Raw genomic sequence first — 21,318 nt, 5'->3', positions numbered from 1 at the left:
ATTTCTCTTTTAATTCCTGGGTTATCTAGAAGTATGTATTTAGTTTCCTAATATTTGGGACTTTTCCATGGACATTTTTGTTACTAATATCTAACTTAAATGCATTATGGTCAGAAAACATACTTTGCATAAATTGAATTCTTTTTAATTTAATGAGATTTGTTTTATGGCCTACCTTGGTCTATCTAGTTAAAATATTCCATGTACACTTTTTAAAAATGTGTATTCTGGTGTTCTATATATATATATATATATATCAGTGAAATAAAGTTGGTTACTAGTGATCTTCAAGCCTACTCTATTTGCTGATTTTCTGCCTGCTTGTTCTAAAAATTATTGAAAGTATTAAAACACCAGCTATAATTATGGATTAGTCTATCCTTCCTTGTAGCTCTACTAGTTTTTGCTTAATATATTGTGAAGTTGTTATTACATGTATAAATGTTTAGAACTGTTATGTTCTCCTGATGAATTAACCCATTTATCATTAGGAAGTTACCTTTTTTATCTCTGATAATATTCTTTGCTCTGAAATCTTTGGTAGTAATATAGCCACTCTAGATTTCTTTTGACTAATATTAGCATGGTGTATCTTTTTCCATTGTTTCACTTTTAACATGTATTTATAGTTAATGTATTTCTTGCAGCATACAGTTGAGTCTTGCTTTTTTATCCAATCCAATTAATCTCCATCTTTTAATTAGGATATAAGACAATTTATATTTAATAATTAATAATATGATTGGGTTGTATCTATCATCTTGCTATATGTTTTCTTTTCATTTTACTTTTCAATTACAGCTTACATTCAATATTATTTTGTATTAGTCTTAGGTGTACAGCACAGTGGCTAAATCATCATATACTTTATAAAGTGTCCCCCCAGATACTCCAGGACCACCTGGCACCATCCATAGTTACTACAGTATTAGTAACTATATTCCCTATGCTGCACTTTACCTCCCCATGACTATTTTGTAACTATCAATTTCTACTTCTTAATCCCTTCATCTTTTTACCCAGTGCCCCAACACCCTCCTCTCTAGCAACCATCAGTCTGTTCTGTGTCTATGAGTCTGTTTCAGTTTTATTTGTTTATTTTGTTCTTTGGATTCCACATATAAGTAAAATCAAATGGTACTTGTCTTTCTCTGTCTGATTTATTTTACTTAGCATAACACTTCCTAGGTCCATTCACACTGTTGCGAATGGTAAGATTTCATTCTGTTTTATGGCCAAATAATATTCCATTGTATATATGTACCACTACTTTTTGTTGTTGTTAATCCTCACCCTAGGATATTTTTTCCATTGCTTTTTAGAGAAAGTGGAAGGGAGGGAGGTTGGGGGGCGGGGGGGAGAGAAACATTGATGTGAAAGAGGTGCATCGACTGGTTGCCTCCTCTTCCCCAACCAGAGCCAGGGATCGAACCTGCATCCCAGGTAGGTACCCTTGACCAGGAATCAAATCCTTGACCATTTGGTGCACGAGGCCCATGCTCTAACCACTGACAAACACCAGCCATGGCTATACCACTACTTTTTTATCCACCTGTCTATTGATGGGCACTTGGGTTATTTCCGTATCTTGGCTATTGTAAATTAACACTGCAATGAACATAGGGGTGCATATATTCTTTTGAATTAGTGCTTTGGGTTTCTTTGGATATATATCCGAAAGTGAAATGGCTGGGTCATAAGGCAGTTACATTTTTTATTTTTTGAGAACCCTTCACACTGTTTTCCATAGCACCAATCTGCATTCCAACCAAAAGTGCATGAGGGTTCCCTTTTCTTCACATCCTCACCAACACTTGTTGATTTATTGACATTATGACAGGTGTAAGATGATACTGTGGTTTTAATTTGTATTTCTCTGACAGTGACTTTAGCATCTTTCATGTCTATTGGCAATTTGTAAGTCTTCTTTGGAGAAGTGTCTTTTCAGTCCTCTGCCCACTTTTTAATTGGATTGTTTGGGTTTTACTTATTTATTAGTTGAGTTATATGAGTTCCTTATAAATTTTGAGTATTAATCCCTTATTGAATGTCTCATTCACAATTATCGTTACCCATTCAGTATGTTGTCTGTTTTATTGATGGTTGCCTTTGTTGTGCAAAAACTTTTTCTTTTGATATAATCCCATTTGTTCATTTTTGTCTTTTTTTTTCTTTGCCTGTGGAGATATATCAGAAAAAAATACTGCCAGAGATTTTACTGCCTATGTTTTCTTGGAGGATTATTGTTTCGAGTCTTACATTTAAGCCTTTAATCCATTTTGAGTTTATTTTTCTATGTGGTGTAAGAAGGTGGTCTAATTTCAGTTTTTGACATGTATCTGTCCAATTTTCCCAACACCATTTAGTTACCCCCTTGTATTTTCTTGCCTCCTTTATGAAATTTTAATTGCCCACATAGGCGTGAGTTTATTTCTGTGCTCTCTATTCTGTTCCATTGATCTCTATGTCTGTTTTTGTGCCAGTACCATGCTGTTTTGATTACTATGGCCTTGTAGTATAGTTTATCAGGTAGTGTGATACCTCCAATATGTCTTCTATTTTTCCTATTTGTTCTTTTTTCTGTCTTCTTCTTTATTTATCAAATATTTTTATGATTCCACTTCATCTCCTTTGTTTTAATTATCTGTTTTATTTTAGTGGTTGTTGTGAGGCTTACCAGAATCTACCTTCAAGTGATATTATACCACTTCACATATAACAACTGTTTAATAGTATACTTCCATTCTTCCCTCCCAACGTTCATGCTATTATTGTGTATTTTACTTGTAATATGTTACAAACTCCACAATGTTATTGTTTTGTCTGTTTAAACATTCAATTACTGTATTAGGGTACCAAGGGAAATAGAACAAATAGGATATGTGTCTATATACAGAGAGAAAGGTTATAAAGACATGAATATGGTGACTGGAAAGTCCAAATCTACTGTGTATGGGCAGGCTCAAGACCCATGGAAAATTGATGCTCCAGTTGAAAGGAGCCAAAACTGCTGATGAAGTCCACAGGCAGTCTACTGTAGAATTCCCTCTTGCTCAGGGCTGGGGCGGAGTGGTCCAGCCTTCTGTTCTAGTTAGGCCTTCAACTGATTTGATTAGGTCCACCAACATTATGGAGAACAGTCTGTCTTACTCAAGTTTCCCAAGTTAAATGTTAATCTCATCCAAAATACAAACAGCAACAACCAAAATAATACTTGACCAAATATCTGGGCACCCAGTGGCCCAATAAAGTTAACATGTAAATTAACCATCACTATTTACTTTTAATGATATTTAAATGACAAAAATATATATATTTACTTATATCATTATCATTTCAGGTGATCTTTTAATTCTAGGTTTTTTTCTTTTAGTTTTTTAAAGATTTCGTTCACCTGCATTGTTTCCCATGAGATATGTGATGTCACCTTTATCTTTGTTCCCCTATAACATGTTCTTTTTATCCTGTTATATTAAAAAAAAAATTTAGCACTGCTTTTGTTGTTTTCATCATATTTCTTGTGCTTAAAATTTGTTGAGCTATTGGATCTGCGTACTTACAGTTTTCAATAAATTTGGAAAATTTTCGGCCATTATTTTTCAAATACTTTTGTTTCATCCCATCCTACTTCTCTCCTTCAAGGACCCCAACTACCATGTATTACACTGCATGAAGTTGGCCCATACCTCTCTGATGCTCTTTTCATTTTAAGTACTTTACTCTGTGCATTTTATTCATTTTGCAAAGTTGCCACTGCTCCATTTTCAAGTTCGTTAATTTTTTTTCTGCAATGTCTAATCATCTATTTATCCAAACCTGTGTATTCTTCATCTAAGTCATTCCAGTTTTTATCTCTAGAAGTTTGATCCAGGATTATTTTTTTATATCTTCCATGTCTCTATATGCCTATTTACAGAACAGTTATAATTACTGTATTAATGTGTTATGTTTATTCTAATAACCTGATCAATCCTGGGTCAATTTCTATTAATTATTCTCATTATGAGTCATGTTTTCCTACTTCTTTGCATGCCTGATCACCTTTGATTGGGTGCCAAAGATTGTGCATTTACATTGCTGAATATGCACTCATTTTTTAAAATTCTAATCAATCTTCTTGAGCTTGTCCTGGGATGCAATTACTCAGGAATAATTTGATCATTTGGAGTCTTCATTCATGATTTTTATGGTGAGTCCAAAGCACTGCTCAGTATAGGTTAATTATTCCCCACTAATGAGGCAAGACTTTCCTGAATACTCTATTCAGTAATCATGAATTAAGAATGTTCCAGTCTGGCTGGTAGAAACAGGTACTGTTCCTAGGCCTGTGTGAGCATCAGGAACTATTCCTTATAATCATTTTGGAAACTTCCTTAACCTCAGGTAGTTCTTCACAAGCTTGTTCTGACCAGTACTCTGCTGAAAACTCAGGGTTGCCTCTGTACATCATCAGGGTTCTTTCTCTGTATAGCCATCTCCTCTCCAGTACTCTGCAAACTCTCACTTTTTTTGTTCTCCCTAGACCAGGGGTCCTCAAACTATGGCTCTCGGGCCACATGCAAATACAAATATTGTATTTGTTCCCGTTTTGTTTTTTTTACTTCAAAATAAGATATGTGCAGTGTGCATAGGAATTTGTTCATAGGTTTTTTTAAAACTATAGTCCGGCCCTCCAACGGTCTGAGGGACAGTGAACTGGCCCCCTGTTTAAAAAGTTTGAGGACCCCTGCCCTAGACTCTCAGTTCCATTGCTCAACTCAGGGAGTCTACCTGGCTTTACCTCGGTTAACCCTCAAATGCCAAAATTGTCATCTCTGCTGTGAAAACTTCCCTACTTCACCTGCAACAGAGCTCTTCCTCTGTACATCTATAATATTTCATACCACTGATAAACACTGAAGCCACAATATTACAGTGATATGTGTCTATGTCTCCAATTTGCTTATGAATACTTAGAAGGAAGAGGTCTTTTTCTTTCTGTATCATTAGTGCCTTATAACAACACATAGTATGTGTTAAATGTTTCTTTGTTTTGTTTTCTGTTGTTGCTAATCCTTGCCCAAGGATATTTTCCATTGGTTTTTAGGGAGAGAAGAGAGAGAGAAAGACAGAGAGAAGCACTGATGTGAGAGGAACACATTGATTGGTTGCCTTCTGCACAAGCCCCGACCAAGGCCCTAGGCCGGGGAGGAGCCTGCAACCAAGGTATGTGCCCTTGACAGGAATCAAACCCAGGACCCTTTGGTCTGCAGGCCGATGCTCTATCCACTGAGCCAAACTGGCTAGGGCTAAATAAATGTTTCTTGAATGAAGCATATATCCATTCATTCCTTAGTAATTACCATTTTTCCTGACCCTCTGGTTAGTTTCATATCCTGTTTCCTCCTTCCTTTCCAGACTTCTGTTTAGTCTCTTATTTTAAAGACTTATAGGCAGCTCCAACTCCTAGAAGTTCTGCTCACCTTCAAATCGCTTCAGCATTTCCTTCATCAATGGTATATGGCACACAGTCTTCACCTCTAGAACTTCAAGGGAATAGTTTACATCTTGGTTCTCACTCCTAAAAAAAAGTACAGAAGGATGCTCTTCTTAGGAGACAACTAGGGCAGCTAAGACCCCCAACTCCTATGAAGGTCCCCCCTCCAAAGCTTAGACAACTTCTCTTCTATCCCTTCTTGCAAAAGTGAACAGAACTCTTCTTCCACAGGCCCCTCCAGGTGTGACCAGATTGCCCTATGGAGCCCGGCCTTGTTTCCCCTCTATCAAGCTATATCTTTACCATTCCATGCAGACCCCCATAAGAAAGAAGGAGTTCATACCTGGTCAAAAGATCTTTTGGATTCTGTGAAGAGAAGAGAAGAAAGAAAGAAGTAAGTTTGTACCTTCCCCTTGAGAGCTGGTACTCAACTTTGTGAGCAGTATTTTTCTGTCAGCTGCTTTTGTTTATGTCACATATGATCTCTTGCTGCCAAAGCAAATGAATTGACACAATGTCCTTTTTTTTCTCCTGTGACCCCTCTGTACTAGTTGACAATATCAATCAATCCCTTTCTTGAAACTCTATTCTTCCTCTTTTAGCAATATAACATTAACTCTCTCCTGTTTTTCGCCAACTTCTCCATCTATTCTCTTTCAATCAGAGACAGTAACAAATGTTGGCTAGGATGTGGTGAGAATATAAAATGGTTCAGCCACTTTGGAAAAGCGTTTAGCAGCTTATTAAAAAGTTAAATATACCAAACTGCCTAGCAATTCTGCTCCTACTATCTTGAAAACATATGTTCACACACAGAATACCAGACAAATGTTCATAGCAGCATTATTCATAACAGCCAAAAGATGGAAACAACCCAAATGCCCATCAATTTGTGAAAAGATAAACAAAATGTGCTGTATTCTACAATCAATGGAGAACTGCTCAGGAATTTAAATAGGAATGCAAATGCAGTACTAATATATGCTACAACATAAATAAAACTCAAAACCATTATATTAGATGAAAGAATAGATATACAAGACAACATAATATGATTGTTTGTGTGATATATTCAAAAAAGTGAAATCTACAGAGTCAGAAAGTAGGTTGTGGGAGGCTGGGAGTAAGAACAGAGATTAACTGCAAACAAAAACGGATCTTACGGAAATGCTCTAAAGCTGGATTGTGGTAAGGGTTGCACAACTTGATAAAATTATATTGCTCAATTGTACACTTAAAATGGGGAAATTATATCTCAAGAAAGCTGTTTTGTTTGTTTTTTTTGAAAAGGAAATATATCAAAATGATTAATTACCATTTGAAAAGTACTCAACCTCATTAGTCATCAAATGCCATGTTCCTTTCAGGAAGAGGGAAGAGGTGCTGACTGAGGGCATGAGATAACATCATACATCATTTCAGATGGCTAAAATTAAAGAACTGGTCATTCTAAGTATTGATAAGGATATAGAGCAACTGGATCTTTCATACTTTGCTAGCAATGGTGTAAACTGGTACAACTACTATGATCAGAGATTGCTCTTATTGATACATAACTGACAGAAAATGTACACATTAAGTGAACTAAAACAAGATGTTCTTAACTGCTTTTTGTAACAGTAAACACTGAAACAACCCAAAGTTTGCTAATAGTAAACTGAATAATATGTTTTCGTGTACTGATTCTATGGAAAACTGTCACCCCTCATATCCAAGATTCCGCATCTATGGATTCAACCAACTGGAGATCGAAAAGTTTAAAAAATATGTTACAGCCCTGACCGGTTTGGCCCAGTGGATAGAGCATCAGCCTGCGGACTGAAGGGTCCCAGGTTTGATTCCAGTCAAGGGCATGTACCTTGGTTGCAGGCCCATCCCTAGTAGAGGATATGCAGGAGGCAGCTGATTGATGTTTCTCTCTCATCGATGTTTCTAACTCTCTAGCCCTCCCCCTTCCTCTTCGTAAAAAATCAATAAAATATATATTTTTTTAAAAAAATATGTTACATTGTTGCTGACTATATAGTTAGGCCTACCATGGTTGCATATGTACTAAAATTTACCTTTTTTTTTCCCATTCCCTACAAAACATAGTGTAACAACTATTTACATTGTATTAGATATATAAATAATCTAGAGATTATTTAAAGTATATAGGAGGACATGCATAGGTTATATACAAAAACTATGCCATTTTATAATAGGGACTTAAGTATCCATGGATTTTGGTATTCTTGGGGAGCTAGATACCAAGGAATAAAGTACTATGCAGAGGGTTTTCAACCTCAGCACTTTGGGCTAGATGAGTCTTTGCCTGAGCTGAAGGGGAGGTGTGTTCTGTGCATTATAGGATGTTTTGCAGCATCCATGGCCTCTACACACTAGACCAGCCGTGGGCAAACTACAGCCCGCGGGCCGGATCCGGCCCGTTTGAAATGAATAAAACTAAAAAAAAAAAAAGACCGTACCCTTTTATGTAATGATGTTTACTTTGAATTTATATTAGTTCACACAAACACTCCATCCATGCTTTTGTTCCGGCCCTCCGGTCCAGTTTAAGAACCCATTGTGGCCCTCGAGTCAAAAAGTTTGCCCACCCCTGCACTAGATGCTAGTAGTAACCACCTCTGAGTTGTGACAACCAAAAATGTCTCTAGACATTGTTTCTGGGGGAGCAAAATCACTCCTGGTTGAGAATTGCTGCTATGCAGTGATAAAAACAAATGATCTACTGCTACCTGCAACACGTGGACTAATCTCACAAACACAGAGACAAAAGAGCGCATACTGAGCCCTGGCTGACGTGGCTCACTGATCAGAGCGTTGGCCTGTGCACCTGAGGGTCTCAGGTTCAATTCCCCGTCAAGGGCACATACGTGGGTTGCAAGTTTGATCCCAGCTCACACTCCCCTCCCCCCCACACAATCAGTCAATGTGTCTCTTTCTCACTGATATTTTTTTCTCTCCCTCCCTCCCTCTCCCCCCACCCCCACCCCCTTCCTTTCTCTTCTGCTCTCTCTGGAGATCTATGGAAAAGATATCCTCACTCCTTTGGTGAGGATAGAAAAAAAGGAGTGCATACTGAAAGACTCTTATTCAAAAACAAGCAAAACAAAAGTGTGAGAAGCCTGAAAGGAGACTAGCTTTAAGGAAGAGGTAAAGGATATTGACTGAGGGTGTGAGGAGGGCTTCTGGGATGCTACTTCTGTTCTACTTCTTGACTTGGGTGGTGGTTATAAGGTTGGGTCACTTGGTGATAACTTGTCAAGCTTGTGATTTATATTTTTTTCTGTAGATTTTATATTAAAAATGTTTATCCTATCCTATATAATAAAAGCATAATATGCAAATCAACTGAACAGCAGAACGACCGGTCACTATGACGTGCATTGACCACCAGGGGGCAGACGCTCAATGCAGGAGCTGCCCCTGGTGGTCAGTGAGCTCCTACAGGGGGAGCGCCGCTTAGCCAGAAGCCAGGCTCACAGCTGGTGAGCACAGCTGTAGTAGCGGGAGCCTCTCCCGCCTCCACTATAGGCAGGTGTTAAGGAGCAAGAGGTCCCAAACTGCAAGAGCCCCAGACTATGAGAGGGATGTCTGACTGCAGGCTTAGGCCTGATCCCCGAGGTGTCCTGAGGATCATCCCCCAAGGTGTCCCGGACTGCAAGAGGGCGAAGGCTGGGTTGAGGGACCCCCCCACCCCTGAGTGCATGAATCTCATGCACTGGGCCTCTAGTTTTACTATAACAATAAAAATAATATTGTCAAAATCTGTGGACACAGTTAAGCAATACATAAATATATGTATTATATCTAAATGTAATGATCTCCAATTGTCTAGAACTTTTACAACTTGCTTGAACAATGAAGTTCCAATTACATATCCAAACATATCATCTAGAACCTTTGAAATAACACATTTAAACACTGTTTAAAATACAGGTTTAATATCTAGAGTCTGAAACCTCAAAGATACACATGAGCCAGCAGAGTACTTACAAAAAAATTTATCAGCCAACGTAAGTGCAAGATTAGACAAATAATTAAAAACAGAGCTGGATCATAGCATCTCAGAGCCTCAGGGAATTTATTTTATTGATACCCATCCCTCCGTCCTTTTTGTTTTTCATTTATTCCTTCACTTTTAGCACATAACTCACTTCTATTCTTCTTAGAAACACAGCAACATTGAAAATAAAAACCATTCTATTGTGCTTAATTTTTTAATGTGTTCTTGCAAAATACATAGTGTTGCTTAGGTTTATGTATTTTTAATTTACGCAATGAGTTAGAGTTTTTGCTGCACTCTGTTTCTGCTTTTTTTTCTTAGACATTATATTTTTAAGATCCATTTCTGTTACTATGTATACATTGAATTCATGTGTCCACTTTTTGCCAGTTTCCTCTTTCAGTAATTGATACCCAGATTGTCCTCAACACCATTACCACTATAAATAATGCTACTGTGAAATCATTATTTTTTTCTCCTTACTAGTTCTTGGGTTTGCTCTATAGCTCTTCCCACAACCACTGCCTTCTTGAGTTGGCATGCTTAGCTCATTTATATTTACCCTTTTGTTTGCTGGTAAATACAGGATGGGGCAAAAGTAGGTTTACAGTCTGAGTCTTTTGCCCCACCTTGTACAAACATAAATAAGACAAACAGAAAAGTCTTAGATGTGCTTCAGATCCTAGATAAATTATTGAACCAGGTGAATGATACCTACATTGTACATTAAGTTCCTTTAAATAGTAAATCTTTATTTAATTGTATAACGACAGTAGTAATACAATTAACATTTCTTCTATTAAACCCATTCACTAAGAAAGACATTCAGCTCTGAAGATAAGAGAATTCAGTTAGTGATGTTAACTAACCCCTCCCCTGCCGGTCTCACCTGAAGCAACTCCAGGATGGAGCTCTGGCTCTTCTCCTCGACCTCTAAGATGAGCTTCTTCAAGGAAGTGATTATCTGATGGAGCCGTAATGTGTTCTCAGTCCGTTTCTTCTTAGTCTCTTCCTCTTCTTTGCTCAATTTCTGAAGAAACAGTTGCTCTTCTTCAGCCAGGAAGTCATGCAGCTTTGTAAATTCTGCACTGAATCTCAATTTCTGATTCTTCATCTTGTCCTAGAGCCACATGAGATTTGCTCAGTCCTTGTTTCTGCCTAGTCCTTACTCCTAAACTCCTTGCACATGACTCCCCAGTGATCCATGGTCCTTCCATTTTAATCACCTCCTCCAGAAAAGTTCCTGCCTACCCCCCACAAATTTCCACTTCTCCTCTATTTAAACATATTTGATATGTTTATATTAGTCTTTATAGTATTCACTTATTCTTTGTAACATCTGGGTCTCTACTATTGCTAGCAATGCTTTGTGTACTTTTTAAACTAAAATGCACTTTCACATCTATTACTTAGTTTAGCCCTCAGAACACGTACTCTTCTGTTTTGTTAAACCTTTAGATATGTGCTTGTGCCCACACACATCATGCCTCCCAACTAGATTAGCATCTCTGAAAGCACAGTCCATTTACTTTCTACAATGCCATGGACCCAAACCAATTCCAACCTTAGGAAAAAGTGGGAAAGAAAGTGGCACTACCTCAAAGTAGAGATGGGGATGAAGTATATGGAACTCAGAGATTATTAGGGACAGATACATACTTCCTGTTCTATCAATTTATCTGCAAGGGGCCTGACAACTGATGGCAGCCACAGACTGCAAGGGCCTCAGAGGCAAGAAATGTCCAACCACTTCCGCTGTTACCTTCCACTCTGTAGCATTCTTCACTTCCATGTCCTGTAGATGCATGGCTTTCTTTATCTTGGCTGTTAGACTACACTGAGTCATAAGAAGTTTTTCCTGCGAGCAGAAACACATATTAGACAGAAATCATCTCTCCAAGTAACTTCCTTGTTCAAGAGCTTAAAAAGTCACCTAATCCAAATAGGCAACGATATTGAGAAAATGTTGAAGATAGTCATAGGCCATCTTCAGAATAAGAAATATTCTGGTCTTAAATCACCACAAAACTATATAGAGTTTGCCTATTAAATTGGCAAAAACTGAACAATGTTAGACAATTAATAAGTATCTAGCACTGACAAGGTAGAAAAAGCTTCTGGCACCGTCATAGTGGGAAAGTACAAAGTTGCATCTTTTAGAAGGGCAGAGGCAAGATTTCACAAAATTTAAAATGTACATAATACTACTTCTAATAATCTATGCAACAAAACACTACTAAAGTAATCAATATATAGGAGTGTTCATTACAGCATTATCCATTATCAATGAGAAATTATTAAATAAATTATGGTATATTGATACTCCACATCAATTTCAGGTAGTTCTCTATATATTGACATATTATATTAAATTAAAACTAAGCTGTAAAGCAATAGTACTATATAATTCTGTTTTGCAAAGAGTGGGTGTCTGTGTGTGTATGAATGAGTTTGAATAGAAGAAAAATATGGGAGGTTATACACCAAAATATTAACACTAGTTATTTCTAGAGGATAGAAATGGCTTGAAAGTTGGGAGGAAGGGAGACTAGAAATTTTCTAAATTTGTTTTGTTTGAATTTCTATAAGAGGCATATAATTTAAATAATTTTTGTAATTTAAAAACCCAAATAAGCTATTAAAAAAAAAATCCAAGTCAGTCAGCATTAACAGAGTGGGCTGTAGAGGGGAAGCACCTGATAGCAGAATGTCAGACATGACCTTAGAGAGAGAAGCAGGCAGGTTAGAGACACACACAAAAGGAGAGCCATTAGGAACTGATGACCAAATAAATGACTGCAAGAAGAAGGAGTCCAGCTTTTGCCCCTGGGTTCTGGCTTGAGTAACTAGATGGATTGTAGGTTATTTATCAAATTAGAAGATATAAGAAGGAACAGTATGTAAATGGGAGGGAAGAAAATAAATTCTACTTGAATACATTGCACTTGAGATATCTGTGGAACATCCAAGTGGATATACACTAAGTGCCCAGATTATTATGACCACCTGACATTTGTAAGCAAATTAGCTATAATTTCCTGCTGAAGTTGCTAGAGGGCCAGACCATTATAAATAGGGAAGCAGGTTGTTTACCATGACAGTAGAAGTGATTTTTTTTTCTGAAGATATGGGAAAACAATGCCACTCAGTGTAGTTAGCAGTTAAGAGTCAAGAAAGATCTGAACTAAAGAAGCAGATTTAGGGGTTAGAGCACAGGCAGCACTTGAAGCCCTGGGTGTGAATAAAAGCGCCCAGTAGAATTCTATAGAGTAAAAAAGCATCAGGGCTGAAACTGGAACAACAACAAGGGGTCTGCAGAGAATGAAAATCATGCACAGAAGCTGCAATGAGTGATTGGTGAAAAAACATGAGTAATGGTTTCTTATACACAAAGCAAAAGAGTATTTAAATTAAAAACTGGTGAAAACTGCCAAATGCTGAAGAATGATTGAGGGAAGCTTTCTGTAAGTCTGTGTGTATGTCAAAATAAAAAGCTTAAAAGAAAAAAGATAAATGAATAGAACAAAGAAATAAGTGGTATAATTACTTTTTAAATTATTCTCTAGGAAAATAATAAAAACTAAAAGGTATCACTTTTCTCCCAATAATTTATAAGTGACAATGCTTAAAGTTAGATCATTTAAAAACACAACACCAAAGTTGGCAGGGACATGGAGCAACTAAAACTCTCATACAACGTTGGTGGATGTGCGAAACGGTACAACCGCTTCAGAAAAAGGTGTAGCATAAAACTAAACATACATTAATCCTAGAGTACAGCAATTCTATTCCTTATTCCAGGAAAAATTGAAACATGTCTCAAATGTACACTTAAACTGTATCTATTTCATTATATTAAATTTTACCTCAGGAAATAACATAAACAAATGTTAACTCTGGTTAATGCTGAGCATGCTAAAGTATAGGAGGAAGTGTACTCTGCAATTAACTTTAAAATGCTTCAAAAAGAAATAAGAATTGATGGATACAGAAAAGATATAGACAGATGAACAGATAGGTGATTAACAAATAGAATAAAATGTTAATGAGAGAACCTAGATGTGGGTATACTGGTATTATTACAAAACTAGAGGCCCTGTGCACAGATTTGTGCACACTGAAAGGAAATTAATTAGAAGGTGGCCAGTGGGGGTGGGACTGGGCAAGACAGGCCAGACATGCCCTGGAGCCAACCTCCTGCAGTCCTTCCCCAGCCAGCCGCACCTGGGGCGGCACCATGGCTCAAAGGGTGTCTGCGGAGTGAGCGGGGGGGTCCCTCTGGCAGGTGGGGTCCCTCTGCCTGGCCTGCGGGGATCGGGCCAAAACCAGCAGTCCGACATCCCCTGAGGGGTCCTGGAGTGTGAGAGGGCACTCTGCAAAATTGCTGTTGCTGGGCAGCTCCTGCATTGAGCATCTGCCCCCTGGTGGTCAGTGCGCCTCATACCTACCAGCCAGTTGGCCAGTTGGCCTGTTGCTTAGCCTTTTATATATGTAGATTCTTCCAACTTTGATGTATGCTTTAAAATTGCACAGCAAAATGTTGGGGGGAAATAACATTAGGTTACAAAGGAATTTATATAGTAGTTCTGTTTTATATCACAATATCACTTGTATAATTTTCTAATATAATGTTTTATATGTAGCATTACAAAACCAACTCATTACTCGTAGTCGTTCACTTACATAGGTATATAATCCTGCTCAGTAAGGTAAGTGATTATCTTAAATAATCTTATTATTTTACTGAATTATGTAACTACTACTTTGTGATCACTGTCAAATTCAATGTATATATGAGGCTTGTAATGAGATATGTATGTGACCAAGATTTTTTTTAAGTTTTCACTTTTGTTTGATAATGAAAACAATTTAATCTTTTAAATAGAATTTTTCAATTTTTAAAAGCCTTTAACAATTCTAGTATGCATGAATTATCCTGCATAGTTGGTTCTGTTATCCAAGACTCTTAAGTCTTTATGAATCTTGCCACAGTTGGGATATAAACAGGATCCCTGAGTAAACTTGGAAAACTCCTTCCCTGCAATAACAGAAACTGCCAGGAGGTGGCAGGAGGGCAGCACCAAACATTTCAAAGCTGGCTAGTTGGTTTTCAAAAACCATTTTCTCTTGATTTAACATCAGAAAAATTTGTGTATAAAACCATAAGTATAATAAAAATGCATACACTTGCAAAATGAAGATATATGCTGCTTGTGATCATGTTGTTCAAATAACATTAAACTTCAAATCAGATATGAGTTTCCATCTAGACCTTCACAAACTAGTTATGTATCTGAGGAAGTCAGCCTCACACATTTCCTGGGTCACAGCTGATGACAAATGGATTAAATGGTCTCTTAAATACGAGCTCTTAGGTTCTGTGCATTTCTGTCACTGTAATCTCTGCATTCTATTCAAGCAGGCAGATGTACCTCCAAAATAGAGATCAAATCAGCCCCTTTACTGTCCCCACTGCCACTCTCTAGTTCCAGTCACCATCATCTCTTGTCTGGACATGTGTAATAACCCCATGACTGGTTTCCTACTTCCAATCTTGTCCTTCTCTCATCTGATATTCACACAGCAGCTAGAATAATCTTTCTAAAAGCCAATCAGACCATATCACTACCCTGCTTAAGATTCTTTATTGGCTTTCCTCATCACCAGAAAAATTCAAACACCTTATTATGGCCTGATATAACCCAAGTCATCTTATGCTACTTTCCCTCTCACTCATGATGCTCCTGGCACCTAGACCTTCTTTCAGTTCCAGGCTCTTCCCAGCCTCAGGGTCTTTGCATTTGCTGTCCAGTGCCTGGAATGTTCTTCCCACTGTTCCTCAGATGGCTGGATCCTACTCATCTATCAAGTCTCACCTGAATGTCATCTTAGAGAAAGCTACCCTGTTACTTCTCTGGCATGGTACATTATTTCTTTCACAGCATATCACAATCTGTGATTATTTCATTTATTTGTCTGTCTGTTGTCTACCTCCTACCCCCAGCCCAAATAGACTATGCACTTCATGAAAACAGTCTTTACCTGTCTTATTCACCATTCTATTCCCAGTGCTATGGCTGACACAAAACAGTGTTCAAGAGATATTTGTTAAATGAATTAATAGTAATGAAGGGATTAGCTCTGAGAATCAGCAGAATGGCATGAGAGTAGAAAGAACAGTGCTTAAAAGCCTTTCCATGCAAATAATCTGCTTCCTCAAGTCTATGAAGCTACTTCTCTTTCTCTGTTCTCTTTTTCTCCTCCACCACCAATGACTCTTAAAAAAAAAAAAAAACTTGTGTTCATCTAAAAGATCTTTTGAGCCTGGCTGGTGTTGCTCAGTGGTTGAGTGTCAACCCATGAACCAGGAGGTCACAGTTCAATGCACAGTTAGAGCACGTGCCCGGGTTACAGGCTCCATCTGCAGTAGGGGGCGTGCAGGAGGCAGTTGATTTAAGATTTAAGGGCCCTGTTCTCCTTTCACAACCACCCACTTTATGTGCCTCAGCCCTCATCCACAAATGTATTTTCCCTTCCATTCCTCTGATGGGTCCTTTGGATCTCTTTTGCTGGTTACTAAGCACTGGTATTTCCCAGCTTCTTTGTATGCCCCTTTTTCTTGCCGTCTATGTGGTTCCCCTATGGCAGTGATCAGCAAACTGCGGCTCACGAGCCACATGCGGCTCTTTGGCCCCTTGAGTGTACGGGCACACACGTACAGTGCGATTGAAACTTCGTGGCCCATGCGCAGAAGTCGGTATTTTGTGGAAGAGCCACACTCAAGGGACCAAAGAGCCGCATGTGGCTCGCGAGCCACAGTTTGTCGACCACTGACCTAGGGGAATCTCATCTGCTCACTTCTTCTATGGGTAGGCTGACCATTCTAAAATAGTGTTTCGAGCCTCTGATGCCCCCTGCCTCCTGTCCCTCTTCCTTAGACTTCCTGTCACAGTCGCCTCCCCTCAACATGTCCCAAAATGAGCACTAGAAACTGTCATCCTAGACTCCTCTCTCTCCCTTACCCACCAAGTCCAATTAGTCACCAAGTCATTCAACTCCAGCACGCATGAATCCATCCCCTCTTCTCCATCGTCCCTGCCCTACACTAATTCAGGCCCTTATTGCCTCATGCTTGAAATGGTGCAACAACACTCTAACTGTTCTTCTCCATCCACATAGATATCAAAGTGATCTTTCTAAAACCAAAAACTGATAGTGTCATTCCCTGCCTTTAAATCCTCAGTGCCCATTGCCTCAAAGAGAAAGCTACGAACAACATCCTTCATGACATAGCCCTTGCCCTTTCTTCAGCCTCAACTCCCACCATCCTCCCTCCCATGTTCTACACTCCAGAAGTTCTAAGCAACCTCCAGTCCTCTTACATATCACATGCTATTCCACACTGCCACACTGTTCCCTTGGCTTGAATATCCTCTCCCCTCCCTTGCTATACTTACCCTTCAAGACTGAACTCATGTTTAATGCTTTTCTAATGCCATTCCTCACTCCTCGCTGATCACTCTGACCTCAGACTTTCTGGGTACTTGGTACAAACTTGGATAACTCTCAGACACTAAAATTGTTGGTGTACATGCTTATAAGACAAGGCCTATGCCTTTCTCGTTTGTTTATGTCCAGATTCTAGAACAATGCCTGGCATCCAGTAAGCATCAACAAATGTTACTGAATGAAGGCATTACTATATATTTCATTGTCCAGCTTTACATCTGTTTCCTGTTTGTAGTCAGCTGATAAAACTGTACAGCATCTTATAGTTTACAAAATCAGTTAACTTGTGTCATTCAGTGAGTGCATTCAACCAGTACTTACTAGATACCAATTCTGTTGGAGACCACTGGAGTTACACCATCAGTAATGGAAGGGGACAGGGCTACTCTGGAAAAGATGATCAAGGAAGATCTTCAAGCTAAAAGCAAGTAAGGTCTAAAGGACAGAAGGTATGGGTAGAGAAAGAGAACAGCCTTGAAAACAAAAGCAAGAAGGCCAGTGTGGCTGGCGCAGAGTAGGATAAACTGATCTATTCAACTGAAGCTTCTTAACTAACGCATGAGATAGGCCAAATAATATACAATTCAAACATTAAGTGATTTTCCCAACTGATTAAAGAAGCTAGTAACAATACCCAGCCTCATTTTAACCCCATGCTTTTCCCATATCATCATTTGTCTGTGACACCCACAGGATAGACCTGCACCGTCCAATACAACATCCATTAGGCAGTGAGCACCCAAAATGTGGATAGCTGGAATTGATATGTGCTGTAAATGAATAACACACAGATTTTAAAGGTCTACTATGAAAAAATAGATATTTCTTAAGAACAATGTTAAACAGTATTTTGGATAATTAGGTTAAATAAAATAAACAGTGGGGCCTTGACTTAAGAGTTTAATTCGTTCCGTGACGGAACTCGTAACTCAAATTACTCGTATGTCAAATCAAAAAGTGAACGAGTGAGACACGTGATGCTGGGCTGATGTTGTGGCGTTCACTGTGACGTTCGCCGCGCCAACTAGCGGTGGGGTATCTGAAGCTGGCTCCCAACCCGAATTTTAGCTCGCAACTCAAAGCAAAAAATTGGCCAAGAGACGGCTCTATCTCGAAAAACTCGTTAGTAGGGACACTCGTAAGTCAAGGCTCCACTGTATTATTAAAAATGAACGTGCCCTAGCTGGTTTGGCTCAGTGCATAGCGCGTCGGCCTAAGGACTGAAGGGTCCCAGGTTCAATTTCGGCCAAGGGCACATCCCCGGGTTGTGGGTTCCATTCCCCCCCCCCCCACACACACACACACACACAGTAGGGGGCGTGCAGGAGGCAGCCAATCAATGATATTCTCTCATTGAGGTTTCTGTCTCTCTATCCCTCTCCCTTCCTCTCTGAAATCAATAAAAATATGTATTTTTAAAAAGTGAACGTCACCTGCTCTTTTTACCACTATAAAAACTATACGCGTGGTTTGCCTGCCGTTTCTACCGGACAGCACTGGTACACACACGCCCACTCAGTGCGTTTGCCTGGAACTAGACGCTCCCCGGGCGGTTCCGGGGAACCCCGCAGCGATGACAGGGCCCGCCCCGCCCCTCCCACCCCCCGTTTTCACTCCCGCTCGGAGCTCCGTGCAGCGTCACTTCTTTGAGCCTCAAAGGGGTTTTCGTGCTTCCAGGGGGCCAGCCGCCACCCCGGGCGCCTTTGACGACAGCGAAGTGGCCGGTACACACTCCCGGGCAGCCCCGCGGCCCGCGGCGAGCTCACCCGGTAGCTCTCGAAGGCCTCGTCCACGGGCGCCATGGCGTGGTCCTGGTGCTCCTGGGACTCCCTGCACACCAGGCACACGGGCCGCTGGTCGTCCTCGCAGAAGAGGCGCAGCGGCTCCCAGTGGCGGCCGCACAGCCCGGGGGGCACGGGGCCCTGCTGCCGGCGCCGCGCCTTCTCCGTCAGCCGGGCCAGGGCCCAGTTGGGCCGCAGGGCGGCGGGCGACGACGGCTGCCGGCACTCGGGGCAGAGGAACAGGCCGTCGGCCGGCGTCCAGCTGCGGCGCAGGCAGCGGCGGCAGAAGTTGTGGCCGCACTCGATGGACACCGGGTCACTGAAAAAGTCCAGGCAGATGGGGCAGGTCAGCTCTTCCTGGAGGTCCTCGGCCTCCATGACGCCTCCCCGACCCGAGCCCGCCGGGCCGACGCGGGGAACTGCCTGCGGGAGCGGCCTGCGGGCGGGCGGGCGGGCGGGGAAGCCGCGGCCGGGGCTCGCGGGGAAGTGCAGTCCCACTTCCGGGCTGCGGGCGCGGGCGCGCGCGGGCTGGAGGCGCCGTCCCCGCGCGGGTGTGGCCTCCCCGGCCTGGACACCGCCGGGCGGGCTGGGGCCTCCCCTCCGGTCAACCACAGAGATGCGGACTCGCCTCCCCCGGAAGCCCGGAGCGGATGCCGGGGACCCGTGGGTTGGGAGGCGGCGACTGCGCCTGTGCCGCCCGCGCCGCCGCAGCTACACCCGAGGCGCTAACGGGCCGGCTGGTCCGCGGGGTGGGAGGCGAGGTGAGAGGCGCCGGCTGCTCGGGCGGTGCGAGTGCCGGAGTCCGGGGCAGGCTGCACCCAGGAGGGCAGGGGGGTCTGTGCAGCTGGGCCCTGGATGGGGCTTGGGAGGCGCTGGGCCCTCGAGGCTCGCTCTCCCCGAAGCCCCGTCTTTTTCAGCCTCATTCTCCAAGGAAAGGAGCCCTTTCTCAGCCTCCAGCCCCACGGTCTGGTTGAGTTCATAGAAAAGCAGGGTATCCTAGTCCCCAACAGAGCCCACCGACTCCCGGGAGTTTGGCGAAAATCCCGTGCCGCGCTCGGGAAAGGGAGTGTTTGGGGAGCTGTCTGGTCGACCCCTCACCCTGGTTTCCCTCGCTTTCTTCCTCCGGGGCGCAGGAAACAGACCCCAGGTAGGGGAAACCCCTTCTCGGGGCACGGGCGCACTCACCCAGTGCTGATGGGGGCTCTAGTGTTTAGGACAGGGGAAGGAATCTAGGATCAGGTGATCTTCTCCAGGTTTGACTTCCCATCAGTGTTTTAGATAGTTCAACTCCCTGGAGGTCTAGGGAGAGGAGATGCTCTACGCCAGGGGTGGGCAACCTTTTTGTGAGTGCGTGCCAAAACCAGCAAAATCTCTGACTCAAAATTCTTTTGCGTGCCAACCCTAATTTTTTGAGAACATGTTACTCCTACTTGATATCTCTTAAGGTGTACGTATGTGAAGAACCTTGAAGAAATAATAAAATTCATTCGAGCGACAAAAACACAGTATATGATGATGAAAAATACATTTATTTTTTAATGTATACGTGTACACTGATAGTCCGACAGAAAACTTTATGACTCCATTTGATATTATCAGTGGGACTTTTGCTGCTGCATCACTGATGACAGAGATTTTACATCAGATTCATATTTCGTGACCTTCAGAGATATGCACGAGCTACTACTTTCATCCGTCAGGCTACTCCTATTATGAGACTTAACAAAATTCATCACTGAGAACAAAGATTCACAAGCATATGTGGATGAAACCGAAACACTGGTCGGATCTAGGAAGGCAGGGAGAGTTAAGGCAGAGGCATAAATTGCTCTTCCCCTCTCTCCTCAATCCATGTCTATGGTCTTTAAGATAACTTGTTATGTAAAATTATTTATCTAAAATGCACCTACACTGAATTTATCTGAAAAATAAAAAAGTAGATATTAAGAAAAAAATTGTAAATAGAAGATTATAAGAGAGGGTTTTGCGAGCCAGCAAAAGTTACTGGCGTGTGCCAGGGGTTGCCCACCCCTGCTCTACACCAACTCTGGGTGATCTGCTATTGAGTGGCTGTCATCCAAGATACTGGGAAGGAGCAGATCCTCTCGATCAGCGGTTCTCAACCTGGGGGTCGAACGACCCTTTCACAGGGGTCGCCTAAGACCGTCGGAAAACACATATATAATTACATATTCTTTTTTGATGAATCACTATGCTTTAATTATGTTCAATTTGTAACAATGAAAATACATTCTGCATATCAGATATTTATTTATATTATGATTCATAACAGTAGCAAAATTACAGTTATGAAGTAGCAATGAAAATAATTTTATGGTTGGGGGTCACCACCACATGAGGAACTGTATTAAAGGGTCGGGGCATTAGGAAGGTTGAGAACCACTGCTGTAGCTGCTGGTGCTAGGGCAGTTTCTGATCCTCCTACCTGGTGAGGTCAAGACCGGGATGAGAGAGCAATGCTTAGAGAGTGCAGCTGAAGCTGTAGCTGCTGTGGAAGACCAGGAGAGTGGGTGAAAAGGAAG

At 41.2% G+C, this 21,318-nt stretch overlaps 1 protein-coding gene across 3 annotated transcripts in view; it reads right to left on the bottom strand.

Moving 5' to 3' along the window:
- Positions 1–19,413, bottom strand: part of TRIM4 (tripartite motif containing 4) — a 28,621-nt gene extending 9,208 nt beyond the window's left edge. Inside the window, exons 1-5 of one of the 3 annotated variants that reach the window (XM_059691778.1) lie at positions 18,761–19,413; positions 11,248–11,343; positions 10,375–10,605; positions 5,820–5,842; positions 5,463–5,560 (exon numbers count right to left, since the gene is read on the bottom strand). In XM_059691778.1, coding sequence (XP_059547761.1) covers positions 5,463–5,560; positions 5,820–5,842; positions 10,375–10,605; positions 11,248–11,343; positions 18,761–19,153 — 841 coding nt within the window. In that variant the 5' untranslated portion in view covers positions 19,154–19,413. The remainder of the gene's footprint in view (positions 1–5,462; positions 5,561–5,819; positions 5,843–10,374; positions 10,606–11,247; positions 11,344–18,760) is intronic. The other 2 variants (XM_059691779.1, XM_059691780.1) reach the window with 2 other exon arrangements.
- Positions 19,414–21,318: the final 1,905 nt, after the last annotated feature.

Source organism: Myotis daubentonii, chromosome 4, assembly GCF_963259705.1.
Source record: "Myotis daubentonii chromosome 4, mMyoDau2.1, whole genome shotgun sequence".
Taxonomy (NCBI): domain Eukaryota; kingdom Metazoa; phylum Chordata; class Mammalia; order Chiroptera; family Vespertilionidae; genus Myotis; species Myotis daubentonii.
This window is presented reverse-complemented; position numbering and strand designations above follow the sequence as displayed.